Source organism: Solea senegalensis, linkage group LG19 (assembly GCF_019176455.1).
Source record: "Solea senegalensis isolate Sse05_10M linkage group LG19, IFAPA_SoseM_1, whole genome shotgun sequence".
NCBI classification, from domain to species: Eukaryota; Metazoa; Chordata; class Actinopteri; order Pleuronectiformes; family Soleidae; genus Solea; species Solea senegalensis.
The window spans coordinates 16362602-16378138 of NC_058038.1; the positions used below are offsets into that span (position 1 = coordinate 16362602).

General features: G+C 39.8%; 1 protein-coding gene across 1 annotated transcript; it reads right to left on the bottom strand.

The window, feature by feature from the left end:
* Window positions 1-1636: 1636 nt before the first annotated feature.
* LOC122785733 (phosphomannomutase 1) lies at window positions 1637-10448 on the bottom strand. The gene is made up of 8 exons (XM_044051656.1): window positions 10021-10448; window positions 8599-8716; window positions 7338-7414; window positions 7099-7190; window positions 6466-6565; window positions 5634-5709; window positions 2923-3038; window positions 1637-2416 (listed from the first exon to the last, which is right to left on the bottom strand). The coding sequence occupies exons 1-8, from the start codon at window positions 10102-10104 to the stop codon at window positions 2294-2296; spliced, it is 786 nt and encodes a 261-aa protein (XP_043907591.1). The 5' UTR covers window positions 10105-10448; the 3' UTR covers window positions 1637-2293.
* Between the last annotated feature and the right edge of the window lie 5089 nt (window positions 10449-15537).

A 15537-nucleotide genomic window follows, 5' to 3' on the forward strand; every position in this document is an offset into this window, starting at 1 on the left:
TTAATGTGTTCCTGTTGCGAGTGAGAGGCAAAACAGCCTGACCTGCGCCACCTGTTGACAGAGAAGGTCTAAACAACAGCTTTTTTTTTATAGACATGCCTCTGAGCAGAGCAGGAAAATCAACACTGAGTGTACAGTTTAACACCCGAGGCGATGACTGTTACAGCAGCACTCCTGACATCTGAGTTTATTGTTCATGTTTTGTTTAGTCAGGAAAACAGGAGAAGTTTGCAGAGTCACTGTCAATATGTGTCTTCTGTAAGTGAGTGTTTGTGTGTGTGTGAGAGAGAGAGACAGAGAAGGACATGCTCTCCTGGTTTCACGTTTTTCTTCTACTAATAGACAGGTTCTCCAGATTCCTTCCACACATGCTCACATGCAGACTGGTGTTCACTTAATTGGAGACTCAAAATCAGGGGTGAACTCTAACTCAAATGACCTGAGAGCCACTGAATGTCCAGTCTGGTCATGGAAAAAAAAAGTCCTACTTTTAGAGAAAAAGCAACCGTTCATTAGAAGCTGACAACAAAAGCTTAAAATTTGATCAAAATTACGCCATCATGTCGCACTAACATTATAACAATCTAACAATCAAGATGTGATGATATTTAACAGGGGCCACATGGTTGGTGTCGTGGTTAGCACTCTTGCCTTTGCAGCAAGACCCGGGTTTGAGCCCCGGTTGGAACAAGGGCCTTTCTGCATGGAGTTTGCATGTTCTCCCGCTGGTGCATGGGTTTTCTCCCACAGTCCAAAAACATGCAATATCGAGATTAGGTCAAATTGACCATAGGTGTGAGAGTGAGTGAGAGTAAATGGCTGAATGGTTGTTTGTCTCTGTGTGTCCCTGCGATGGATTGGCGAGAGGATAAAGCAGTAGAAAATGGATGGATGGATGGGACATTTAACAGATTATCCAAATAAATGTGTTTGTTTTGATATGGAGTTACACATAGATTTGACTACATTTGTGTAGTATTTGTGATGCAAAAATCATTCTGTGAATTAAAAAAAAAACATGGTGGGCCGCACAGGTTTGAGACCTCTCTGCTCTAAATGGACCCGCCTCTCAGATACGATTGGTCACAGAATGAGGGGTATAGTTTGGAAAAAAAGAAGCAGATGCAGATGTGAAAGTTAAAGTGGTTAAAAAAGGTCAAGTGTCTGTCAAAGCTTTATCTCAGTCATTCTGAATAACTTGAAAAGAAATAAGATTATAGGATTTAGAAATTCAGTTATAATTCAGGTTTGAAAAAATATTTGTAGTGAGATCACAACCCAGTAAAAACAAGTCACGCAGGAGCTGTTAGGTGAAATGTTATCAAAAACATTATTTTTTATTCATAAAAGAATGAAAAACAACATTAGTTGACATTAAAAGTTAATTCTCTGGAGTGCGGGAGTGTTTATAGGCAGACGAGACCTGTAGCTCTCAAAACCCTCATATTCACAATATGCGAATGTTCTTCCTGAAACATAACAATGAACTTGTTATGGGCAAAATAAACTTCCAGTTTTCACATTTCCAAATACACCAGCCTTACCAAGCACACAACAGCTTGTGAAGACACTTTTTCACAGACAGACGTCTTACTGCCTGACAGGGAGAGAGCAGCTTAATCCATCAATGAAGATGAATTCACTGAGTCAGTGATGTTCAGAATAAATACGACAAATCTTCACTTCATCAGTGAATTGAAAAAAACAACAACAAAAAAAACAGAAGCAAAACATCACCATCAAGTTTCTTTCATTTCCAGCAGCTCTGCGAGGTTAAAAGCAACACTTCCAGCAGGAATGAGCACAAAAACAATCAAAATCAATCAAACGACTGGAATGATTCAACTGTGTCCTCACTTCATTCACATTTCCTTTTTCAAAATTCAATATCAGTCCCTCGCACACATTCCTATCACATGTTTCAGTATTATTCATCAACTACCGCTATGAGATTATACCAACATTAGTGCAAAACATCATTCTATACTTCTAAATAATCTGGAGTTTCTCACTTCTTGATTTTTCTTCAGGCACAGTATTAAAACCACACATTATTAACACAACATGTAACACTTACTCAGTTGATGTTCCTTTTAAAAACAAATAAACAAAAAACTGCAATGGCAAATTCTGTCAAACCACCCAAATAATACTAATAATAATAATGATAATGTAGGAATAAATCAGTACTGGCAATTGATAAGAACCTGGCTGTCACGCCAGAAGAGAAATGGAGTATAGAGGGGCTTGTGGGTAAAGTGACTAGAGTCAGGGGTGGAGTCATGTCGGCGCATCAGGAGATGTTTGGTGCAGAATCAAAGAACAGTCCCTGACAGAGCCGCGCCGTGTCCTCTGGACAGTAAACCGTGAAGCCGATGGTCCGGGGGTCGTTGAAAATTTCATAGTCGTTTCCTCCCTGTGAGAAGAATAAATAACATCATGAAAGAATATGACTGCTGCTGCTGCTGCTGCTGGACAAGAACTCTCACTCTAACTTTACTTTGTCCTGAGGACAAAATGAAAGAATGTGATTGTATCACTCAGGACAGGACCAGATCTGTACAGGAGCTGAGAGCCAGGCCTTATCATCCAGAATCAGTGCTGAGTCTCATTATAATCTCTTGTTGCGTAACTTTTCAATCTTCTGGAAAACTTAAGACACACTAGAAATCATGTGACTGCATCAGGGCCCTTTTGATTTTGACACATTGAACAGGAACATGCAGGCGTTACACATTTACGTCACATTAACAATGGCTTTGTTCAGTTCATGTGAGTCAGTTGAACGTAAGCTAAATGGAACTCGGCCATTATCACTTTTAACGACATGTTCACTTACAACCACATACAGGTGTGATCTGTGTTCACCTGTGCTGTCTACACACATCCATACATCTATTTCTGCTGGAAACATGGACTTACATCCGTGGTCTCGTTGCCAAAGAAGTAGATGGCGTCCAGACCTTCACTCTCCAACGGCTCTAAGCACAGTCGCTTGTCCCAGCCTTCTGGAAAAATGTCAAAGCTGATGACACCACCTGAGACGAGATAAACGTCATTAGACACAGCGGAACAAAAACTAACATTTTACAGCTTCTATGAAAGAACAACCTGTGCAGTGTTTAAATACTATTTACAACCCGAGTTAGTAATTCAAACTGTTGCTGAATACATTCACTTTTACTGTCTCCAGCAACTGACCCTTGACCGGTGAATCAAGGCTGAAAGGTCTCCTGCAAATGCCTTCCTTGGTTTTTAATTACCTCACTGTTGCCCCTTCCCCTCCCCTTCCAGCTATCAGCAAAAAAAAAAAACAATTCACTGCAGACATTTTAAAGAGACAAAGGCAAACAGCTTAGAGGCATCCAGCCAATCAGATGGCTGTATTCCTGACACACCCTCTACATGCATCCATCACAAACACTGTTCAAAGCCTGGCTGTAAACATATCAGTGACTCTTTGCTGTTTTCCCCCCTTGAGCAGAGCTGCTGACTGAGCACAGATAGATGTATATGTAAAACCTCTATTACTCAACCTGCCCTAATGGATAAGGGTTAATCTGCGTTTAAATAAAGTTCACAATAGGTGAAATGTTCCAGAGGGGAAAAAAGAGACAGAAATCAGATTATAATCTAACAAACCAATAGCTCAAAAATAAGTCCGTTAAGACAGTGAGTGTTTATCGTGGCAGTCAATTTTACCTGACAAAGATATAGGGAGGGCGTGTACATAGTCCAGCATATTCTGCTACTTAGTAGGAATTCTTCCTTTTGTAGATCTTTAAGCAGCACTGGGTAATGATTCTAAAGGTCACTCAGGTCAACCTCCAACTGTCCAGATGGTCACTGCTCTAGAAACTGGGGTGTGTTTGTATATATGAGATGAGATTTTAGACATTTTCTTGCTAAATGTTGGAGATTAACGCACATTTTCAGGATTGTTAATTCTTTTTAAATGATCGACAGTTTGGCATTGTTCGCTTTGATTCTTGTGTCGGACGTCTCTTCCTGTGACGGCGCTCTGACCAATCAGTGGCCAGTGACCTCAAAGGAATACAGCACCGATTTGCATTTAGCTTTGATTTACTGGAATAGGAGTATTATTTCAGTTTTATCTGAAAATGGGAGTTTGTTATGGGTGAGGTCATGAGCGGTTACCACTTGACCAGAACAAACCACATAAGCTAAGTAACAAGACAAGCAATGCAGGAGAGAAAAACAAACAAACGTCATGGATCTACATAAGAGAGTATTGAAAGAAGAAAAAGAAAAACACGCCCATCTGTCCCGTTTGTTTGTCTGACCTGTGAACAGCGCTCATGCGTCACCAGCGTGGACTAACACCTCTGCGAGCACGTAAGCAAACACTGAGTACCTGATTCACCTGACTGCTGCTTTGGCGTCGCCACAGGGACGGACGGAACAGAGCGATTGTAAAAGTTCATTGACAGCTCCAATGTCCGACAACAAGGTCCATCACACAGCACCAGCGTGCGTTCACAAACACAGATAATACATAACAGACAAGCGTGCACGTGTGTCATTCAACTGAGCTGCAGGAAGACTAATGAGCTTGTTTTTCCTCCTAAAAGAACATCCACTAAGATAAGAAACACAGATGCGGTTACTGGTTAGCGAGTGAGAAGCTGAGTGTTCTAAATTGTTGTGGGCTCTAATATTAATATATGAATTATATTGATTATATACTGTATATGACATGAAGAACACAATCGGTTAAAATCATGTGGAACTCAGTCGTCCTGTGTTTTCATCACTTATGCTCCACTCTTCCTCCAAGTTTGAGAAAACATGAAACTGATCAGACTTTCTCCTGTTAGGAATTCTACTGCTTCAACATAAGGAACCTGTTCATCCCGAGCACTGATCAGACACACTCCTCTCAGTTTCCTACATTTCCTACCCCACGTCCATTTTCTCACGTGAGGCACCACAGAGGATACAAGAGACTTTCATGGACTGTGTTTCTGAGCCACTCATATACATTTGAGCCTGGAGGAGGAAAAGACGCATTGGCGTGTTTCCACTAGCGCAACTCGGCTCACCTCAGCACGGTTATTTTTGCTTTTCCATTAGCGATAGTACCTGGTACCTGGTTCTTTTTTTTAGTACCCGCTCAGGTGAGGTTCCACGCGAGCTGAGCCGATACTATGCGTGACGTCGTGAGACTGCTGGCCGCTGATCGGTCAGAGCGCCGTCACAGGAAGAGACGTCCGACACAAAATAAAAAGCGAACAATGCTGAATTGTCGATCATTTAAAAAGACTTAACAATCCTGAAAATTGCTAAGTGGGTTAATCTCCAACATTTAGCAAGAAAATGTCTAAAATCTCATCATCTAACAGAGGAGTCTGGTGTATTAAGCGACAGTACTGCTGAAAGAGAAACACACACGCTTTCCTGAATATTCATGCTCTAGTTGTTCCTGGAGATTAGGATATGGTTTATCTGTCCAGTACAGCTGTGTGAAATGGTTTTCACCCATGACTCAACAAAGTTAGGGGGAATATGCTTGTTTTTGTTCTCTCCTTCTTCCCAAACATGCCTGTTTATTTTAGTTTAAATGTCTCTACTTTGTGATTGGTTGGTAAAGTACGGTAACAAAAGTCTCCCACCTTTTGTGAAGCGAAGTCCCTTTCCAGCAAACTCCTCTTTCAGTGCAGCAACAAATTTCTCCCTGATCTTCTCTTTCTGTGAGGAAAAAGATGAAGCAGTCTTTTTGATTGAAACTCAAAAATGAATCCATTCATTGATCGTGCGTAGGCGTTTTTAACCTACTTAGTATTTATCTGAATTTTAACGTCCAGCACATGCCATATTTTGGTGTTGTCGTCAGGTGCCTAAGCGGAGTTAAAACCTATAGTTTTGTCACCTGTGTGTTTTGACATGACGACTGCGTTCTCTGGGTGCAAGGCAGGTGGTGGAATTTGCGGCTTTTAAGTCACCTTTTGAAGTGGCTTTTCAATAATCGTTTTATTTATTGCTATATGTGTTACTGTGTTGTGTGTTTTAACTCTGCTCTATACCCAGATCAGCTCTTCAGTGGGCTGCAGCTGTATAAATGTAAACAGTGACAAACACGTGTTGTCTTTAGGGTTAAACTTTAGCATTTCCTGCTGATGTCTGCCTCCTCCATTATTGCACGACTCTGTAAACCAACAACGGTTCTAATTTAGCGTGTGATGTGTGTTAACGACTACAGACGACATAAATAATAATATAAATAATAATATAATTGGTTTTCGATAAACATTTAGAGAATCATTAGACAAAACTGAGGTAAAACATTCAAAGCAGTTACATGTATTATACTTCAAAGTGTGCTTGTGCAATGCATTAACAATATAATATTTAATTATGTATTAACATTTTTTTTTTTTTCACATTACAATAAGTATTGTTTTACATTTATCTCACATCTGTACTACTAATCACAAAGTATTTTACCTTGTCAATTTCAGAGAATTCTATTCGCTCCTCCGGCGAGCAGCTGCGACCGATGGGAGAAATATTAAGCATTCCATTCCTGAACTCGATGAATGTTCCCCTGCGAAAGAGGTTAAAACAAAACAAATGACTTTAAATGGCCCCGGAAAATCTTCACAACATCAAATCTGGCCCAAAGGTTTGGACACCCCTACCCTACTCTATAAACATTATGCATCATTTTTTATTTGCAAAGACCATGTAATGTTGTAAACAAAATTAAACTCCCTGTTGCAACTCCCTCCCCCTATATTATCTGCTGGAAATAATTTAAACTAAAATAATACAGACTGGATCAATTACTGTCAGAGATTGGATCACCCTGTTAGCTGTAATGTCAGGTTTATACAAAGACAGACAACAAGTCTCCAAACAGATCATTTACGTCAAAACAAAGACGAGTTTGAGCTTCATTTTGCCACAGAAATCACTGGAGGCACAGATTTTTGCACTTTATCTGCACTTTAACAGGTCCGTGCAGATAAAGAGCTCTACCACTCCTGTATTTGAAGAATGCAGGTAGAGTGAGTAATGCTGTGTGTGTTTTACTTGTCTTGCCTAAGCTACTGTATGTGTGAGTGTGGTTGGTGTCACCTTTTCTTTGGCAGCTTGATGAGCCCCATGTAGCTGAGGCAGAAGTTGATCAGGTCCTGCAGAAGCTCCTCCCCAATCTGGTTCTGTATAGCCTGCCATGGAAATTATACATAAAAGTAGCTGGTACTCACTGACCCATTATTGTTTGTGATTTTTAATAACAGTTAAACAAAGGTGATTACAATGAATCACACTGAATGAATAATGTTTGAATACTGCATGATGCATAATACACTTACATGCTTTGAGAGGAGTTTCCCATCTTTGTATTGCACAGTGCCATTCTCAGCAAACACATAGTCAAACTTGTGTATCACTGCAAAGGAGGAGACAGGTTAGATGTGACTAAGCGTGATGGTGTGGCTCTCTAAAACCTGCACACTCGGCTAAATGAGTGGTTTCTGCTAGAAAATGAATACAGGAGAACAGAACGGTCTGCTATATTTCCCTGGTAGCAGATTACAATATCCTGTATGCGTAACACAGCCTGGAAAAGCCCAGTTTAAGCTCCCTGACCTTCCCGCTTTTTCCCACCAGGACAAACTCTGCCTTTAACTTCAGGTCTTAAAGGAATACTTCTCAGATTTGCATTTAGCTTTGTATTACTAGACTAGGGGTAGTATTTTTGAAAAATTCTGCTTCCCAACTGTGCTTCCTGTTAGCATAACTGTTAGCGAAGATGGCGGACGGGACCTCATTCCCAGAATGTAAACAGTGTGCTAACAGTTATGCTAACAGGACCAAGTGTCACTGGTGGGTATGAAACAAAGAAAAGAATGAAGATAATTCTCGACTCAGTGGAAACTATTTATTATTATTTTCAAAGCATTTTAGAAGCGGTGTCAACAAGTGAAACACTGAAATATGAAGCAAACTTACATGCACAGTCAACGTGCTGGATCTTTAAAAAATCTTAATAACAGTAAAAAGGAAAACATCTGCACAATTTAGAGCTCCTCAAAGGAACAAAATGTGACAACAAATTATAATGGCAGACTGATAAATGCAACGTGTATGTATGTATGACTTTTTTAATCAAGAATTTCTAATGACTATTTACACAATATTGACATTTTATACTTTGATACTGACAACTCAGCAGCTACATCTGTGAGCATCATGAAATGTGAAAAGTTGTGTGTGTAAGTGTGTGCATTCCTGCTGTAGCCTAATATTTACTGAGTGACAGGCTCTCAGCTCGTCCACTTACATGTGGGTCAGTCACGGTAAAACCAGCACTAAAGATGTCACCTGAGTCTAAATTTAGTATGTTTGCAATGCGCTGTTGTGAAAACAAGCCTCACAAGTCTCTACCAGTGAGACTATGAGTCTGAACGAGTGACTGTTGTTTCATCATCCCTCAACAGTACCTGTCTACTGCAGTTTGAGCGATGTTGTGTGAGAACGTCAAAGTATGACTTGGAGCCTAAATGATTCCCAGCAATCTCTGTAGAACTGTGGTCCAATGTGGTCGTGCTGGGTGAATGACAGTAAGCTCACCATCATCTCCCTCCCCGAGCTGCTCCGCAATCTTGGAGTAGTCCGACCCGCCCACAATGCCGATCTTCACTTTCCTTCTCAGAGTCTGAAGAAACTTGTCCAACTGTGGGTCGATTTTCTGCAGCGTACAGAGAAATGCTGTGTTATTCTTTTGTGCAAACACACGACCACATTCCCGACTCTCCACTAAACACTGTGAACAAGATAGTTAACGTGTTGTGCAATGTTGTGTTTCTGTCAGCAGTCATTAGAACACATGGAATTCTTAGCTGTACACAAGGGAGACTGCATTATGCAATATCTAGCGTCTGTTGCACCCACCCACACACAGTATGTGCAGCTATTCTTGTTAAGACTCTGCATTAGGGCTGAACTATGAATCGAAATTTTAAAAAAATCACAATACGCCCTAAAGTGCAATTTTCAAATCGCAGGAAAGGTCAATTTAGATTAATCACTGTCTTGATATAAGTCTTATTCTACAGACTGAAGATAACGTCTTTGTTTCTCACAGATCTGCACAGAAATAATCGCAATTAGATATTTATTCAAAATCACTCAGCCATACTCTGCATTCATTCCTTGCAACAACCTCTACTATAGTCAGTTAATACCTTTACTTAACCACAATTCACATATTAACTCATCCCTAACTTCAACCAGAGATTCAAAAATAAGGCTTTTGCCGCATTAGAACCAGGCTTTGGTTCTCATAGGGACTACTAGACCTGAAAAAGTCAGTGAAGTGATTATTATGGTAGTACTATCTTATTTCTACAGTCATTGTGTGTATTAACTTTTTACAAGCGTCTGTGGGACATAAGAAAGGATGACTTTCAACCTTATAATATGGTCTAATAATATTCATCCACTTTGATTCAGAAACCTTTTCCTGTAAATATATTATAAATACTATTGAAATAAGAAGTTATGTAGTACCATAATATCACTCTCCCTGCTCTCCCTTTTTTGTTGCTGAAACGTTGTATGCACACGTGGGGTGGACAGTGTTAGGACAGTGTGTATTCTCCACGAGACTCTAAACACACACACACACACACACACAGTGTAAACGGTGTGTCTGCAGACGAACTCAAACTGGCACTGTCTCCGTGGGGTACGATGATGATGATGATGATGATGGTGTGTTGTTGTTGTATGCGTGTGTGTGTGTGTGTGAGTGTCCAGGTATTACTAATGTTGTGGGGACCTAAACCTGTTTACACAGTCACATTATGGGGACTTGTCTTCTTTGTGGGGACAAAAAGCAAGTTCCCATAACTTGCATTTTAAGGTGAACATATGTTTTAAGGTTAGGATTAGGCAAGTAGTACTTGTGGTTAAGGTTAGAGTAAGTCTCCAGGAAATGAATGTAAGTCAATGCAATGTCCCCTCAAGTCATGAATGTGTGTGTGTTCTCACCTCTCTCGGTGGTGTCAGAGTTCCGTCCACATCGAACAGGCACAAGATGTTCCGGTCATAAGAGAAGCCGTTAAATCTCTCCATTTCTTACTCCTCTTGTTGTTGTTTGTTTGTTTGTTGTTGTTGTTGTCAGATTGCTGTAAGTCCAGCTCTCGTGCACACAGATGCAAGCCAAAGAAAGAAAAGAAAAAAAAAAAGAAGTAAATAAATAAATAAATGAATGAAAGAAATCACACGGGGGGAGAGAATGAATCGTCTCTTCTGGTTCAGGCTCACTTCATTTATCCTCCTTCAGTCTCTACAGTCAGTGCACTCGTGTGTCAGCTCGGTCCGGTTCAGCTCGGCTCTGTTACAACACCTCTGTTACGAAAAGACATGTCCTCGCTGAACGTGTCGAGTTGCTTTTTTCTTTTGCAGCAGTGTGAGTGTCTCTGACTTCACAGAACAGCCAATCACAGCCCGAGTACGGCACGTGACGTGACGTGATGGAATGAGCGGGGAAGAAGAGAGCGAGAGAGAGAGAGAGAGAGCGAGAGAGAGAGAGACTTATATACATACTGTATATATATGATAAAAGCATATTTTCTATTCTTTTAGTTCATGCACATTCAATGTTGTATATATAGTTATGTATAGTTTTTCTTCCTGGACAGCATTTTCCTTTTTTCTTTTTCTTTTATATATATGGGATATATTGGGTTAGAATTCTGATTTTTCATCTCATAATTCTGACAGAATTCATGCTTTTTTTTCCTTTCTTTTCTTTTTTCTTTCTGACTTTTAATCTTAGAATTCAGATTCTTTTCTTCCCCAGCATTTTGACCTTTAATCTCATAATTCTGTGGCCCTAAGACTTAGTACCGTAGTAAATACATTTATTTATTTATTTAATTATTCTCTAAGTGCATGTTTGACAGTGTCCTCGTGGTGACATGACAATATGATATCGATTCTTTGGACAATGATACAACATTTTCCTTTTTTAATCACAAAAATCTACATTGATGTGGTTTGTTTTGATATGATCCAGAGGCCTACGATCAAAAACAAGGTTATGCCAACTTTACAGTTATATTTCTGTCAAGTCACAAAATTCAACAAGAATACTGTGGAGGCCCCAGACACGGGGGAACTGGGAAAGTACATCTGCATTCTTTGATAGATGCTGCTCTATTTCATTTATATGGAACCAATCTAACTAAGAACTGTGTGATGGTGTCCATTTGACTTGGGTGAAAGTACAACACTGACTTAAAAGCTTCTAATCTCCTGTGGGGTCATTAAGAGGGTCAGGGTCACTGAGGTCGCATGTGAGTCCTTGACCCACTGGGGCCAACATTTGAGTTGTTCTGGTCACGTAGTGTTGATCAGGCCGTCTGGCTGATAAGTGACGTCACAAATGTCATGACCTCAGTTTAGTTTAGTTTAGTTTAGCTTCAGTGCAGAAGGTTTACATTACTGAGCATGTCCGTGGTCCTTCTGGTGACCTGACCTGAGGAGCTGACTATCTTGTGTTGGTGTCTTCTGCTTGTGATGCAGTTGTGTGCATCCCTGCATGAGACTACGCCTCTCTGCTTCTGTCTGTTGTAGCTGTTTAGACATTTAAGTTGTAGTGTATAACTTTTGTGGAATTCACTTCCTAAACGTTTTTGTGGTCACTTTTTTTTACAAAACTGTTTTTGCTATTGCCTCTGTTTGTCACATTACACATGTCACCTCCTGTGTGCAGGTGACACAAGATCTGGTAGCCTTAATCAACACTGTGTGAACTTGTGAATCAATTGGACATTTGTTCATATTAAAAAGTTACAGATCATGATTGGTTTGTTACTTTATGGACCCACATTCAGAGGTAGGACTAAAAATGTCGTTTAGGATACAGTTTTTTTCCTCTCTGTCTGTTCACGGCCATTCAGATTAGATTAGATTAGATCAAGATGTATCAGATTAGATTATAGGATGGCAACATATACAGGGTGCTGTACACCTCTCACCCAGTATCAGGTGGGATTAGCTCCAGCTTCCTCTACGACCCTTAAATGATAAACTACATAGATGAAGGATGGTTAGTTGAATGCAACCCGTTCACATTAGTATATGTTACACATTAGTCAGTGAAGTCAGTGAAGCAAGGCTGACTAAAGCACATTATTTCCAGAAAGACACAGATACTGTTATTATTTTCCTGAGCAGTGCCCACATTCTCTAAATAGCTATTGAACCCAGGCCCATTTATGCTTAAAGGATGTCTGCTCAGGTGCATCATTGGCACAATAAACCATATAGAAGACATGGAAATCAATGTTATTGTTATTTTGAGTAACAACTATCAAGTCATTTGCAGCTGTATCTCTTGTATGTACACTCTGCTTGTCACACACAGATGTCCTGCTGCTGTGTGAAGTGAAACTGTTCCTCTGTGAAGGAGTCTTCTCTCTAGCAAACTGTTGAGGTACCAGCACAACTAAGATACTTTATTCATGGCTATTCCAGACTGTTATCTTACATCTTACAAAAGCACAAAGTGACGTAAATGTAGTTACACCATGTGCTACAGTATATAGAGGCTGTGGGCCTGTGAGGTGATGCAAAGGTCTGACAGGGTGCCACTTTGGGTTTGAGACCCGGTCGGAAACCATTTCTCACTTTCATCCTAACACAGGAACATGAAAATCATGTTCAGACGGAATGACTTGCACTTCTCCAATATAAAAAAATCCAATATATGTTATCAAAACAGTGAACACATTTTCTCAGCAGCAGCACGTCAACTCACATGAGCAAACTCACCCACAAGAGGGCAGACCAGGAGAGAGAGAGCAAGAGAGCGACATAGAGAAAGAGAGAGAGAGAGAGAGGGGGAGAGAATGACATAGAACTATGTTGGAGACGTTGTTCTCATTCACATGATACAGTGGTAACAACAACAAGTATCAGTTTGCCTCAGTCCACAGCTGTCAGTTAAAAACAAATGTATACAAATGCAGAGCAGTCCTGTTTTCTGTGATCGTCAGAAGAGGCCAGAGCCTCCATACAACATATGTAGCCCCACAGTAACTCTGTGCGGGTAAGAATAAAGGCTGTAAGAGTAAATGGCTGTATATCTAAATCTACTTATTTGAAATGTGTTTTGCTAAACTGTCAAAAACACCCACAAATGACATTTAACCTGCTCAGATGTTTAAAAAAGTGTCAGATTTTGACATTAAATGTACTGGAACTGATTTTCTGATTGGTAGAGACTAGTTTGGATCCACTCACGGGTCATAAAAGTTGTCTTTTTTTCAAATTCACTAAACAAATTGGCTGACATCCACTTACAAGTATTTTTTACAAGTTTGCCTTGTTGTGGTTCATTCAACAGGAATTATTCAACATAACATTTGGTGTTGCAGAAGTAGTAAAATAGTCAGAAATACAACATAATGTGGAAACATTTGCTCGTGTCACTATTTATATGGGGAGTCGGGATGGTTTGTCAACTTTAAAAAGTGTGTCCCTGTACAAAAATGTTTGAGAGACGCTGAAAGAGACATAGTCCTTTGTCACCAGGACTCAACCGCTTTGGAGATTGTCAGTTCAAATTCTTCTATCTATGGCAGTTTACAGCAGGAGACAGGCTTAATACTGGCACCATAAATCACTTGTGTGTGTGTTTATCTATCGTGCATTTCACAGCCCCCATAAATCACCCCTGCATGGGCCAGAGGTTCACAATAAGTGATAATGTCAGAGCAAATAATAGTATGACCCATTTTTGGACTATTATATGGCAAATATGTTATGAATCCTGCCATAAGTAGAGTATCTGTGTATATGTATCACATTCTAAATGATGTTTTATTTCCTCTTTATTGTGTTGAAAGACAAACATATGAGTCAGGTGCCTGCTTTATTAGTACACTGCCACTTGATAAAGGTACGAGGCGAGAGACAGCAGAGAGCGATCACTGACCAATCATAAATCGACTAATCATTAGCTTCTGTAATTATGACGCTGCTTCTTTATCTGACTTTGACGTCCGCCCCCATGTTCCCTCCAGTCCCAGCAGATGGGGTCTTATATTGCTTTAACCTTTACTCAAAGGATCAAACTGTTTTGTTTATAGATCTATTGTCAACAAATCCCCAGAGAAGATGAGAACCAACCCCGCATGTTTGTCTGTCCCTGAATATTTAACGGCTGTTTGTGTAACCCCCTGCTCTGTCGCCCATTTCCCTATTTGTCTCATCCACTCCAATTCAAAGGGTCATAATTTAAAGTGAAACATTTTATATGTGGCCGAGTGTTTAATCACTATAATTTAAATGACTTTGTGTAGAGTGTTTGTTACTCAACACAAATCCACAATAGACAAGATGTGTGTGTGTGCTACGTGCTAACACACCTGTTCAGTGAGTTGAGTGGAAGGCCTGTATTAAGGTAACCTTATCTACCATCAAACTAATCTCAAAGAGCTCATTTGGATCCATTTGGTCAGATCGACAATAACAGCCACTGGTAACAGCCTTCAGTTGCTAATAAACAGCCACAGTGAGACAATAAAACTATGAGTTGTATTAAGATGTTACTATTTCCTCTGCCTGATAATATCCTGGGGTCTGTTAGGACGGAAAGGCTTTTTACTTTAATGGGGGAAAAAATGGCTGTGACCCTACCAACCATGCTATTACAACGTCATATTGTATGCACTTGTTTATTTAAGACATTTATGAGCCTGCAAGGTGGTTGCCAGACAGGAAACTAAGTGATGATGTACTGTCACTTAGTCACTGTACTGGAAAAGACAGGAGATTTAGTTTGAAACAATGAGCTTGATTCCATTGTTCCTTGTTTGTTTTCGGTGGTAGGGCTTCTGGGCGGATGTTAATGTTTTTCTGACAAAATGTCTCGCTTTTATCACGCAAACAGCACGTCAAAAGTGGAAAAAACCCCATCAAGATTTAGGATTTAGGAATAAGACTACTATGTGCTCAGTGAAAATAGACACGTTTAACAGATTAAGGTTTGTTTTAAGCACTGACAAATGAAACATTTTTTATCATAAATCTATGTGTGTTTGAGGAATAAGTAAAGGACTTCATGATGATGAGGACAGGTGAATGATGAGGACAGGTGAATGATGAGGACAGGAATTGGCTCTAATTAAGGTCCCTGAGTGAGTGAGAAAGTTGAAGCATAATAATAATAATGTGTGACCTTTGACCCATGTTGACTGATACATTAAGTGTTTACATATTTTATTTTGTTAGAGCTTTGATTTGTAAAGGTTTGCCTTTAATTAAAAACAATTCTTGTGAAAGGTGTCCCCTTGATAACAAGGTTCAAGAAAGAACCTTGTTAAAAAAGTAACTAAGTAACTTTAACGCTGAATAAATTTTAAACAAGCTACATTTTTATTTTAACTTGAGTACCTTTTTAGACCAGTACTTTTACTTGTACTTAAGTAAAGTTTGATCAAAAATAATGCTACTTTTACTTGAGTGGAATATGTCAGTGCTCCTTCCACCTCTGCA

Coding starts and splice junctions, on each gene's coding strand:
- LOC122785733 (XM_044051656.1), bottom strand. CDS start 10,104: ATGGAGAGATTTAACGGCTTCTCTTATGACCGGAACATCTTGTGCCTG. Junction 8,717..10,020: donor CTCTGACACCACCGAGAGAG/GTGAGAACACAC, acceptor TGTACGCTGCAG/AAAATCGACCCACAGTTGGA. Junction 7,415..8,598: donor GCTCGGGGAGGGAGATGATG/GTGAGCTTACTG, acceptor CCTCCTTTGCAG/TGATACACAAGTTTGACTAT.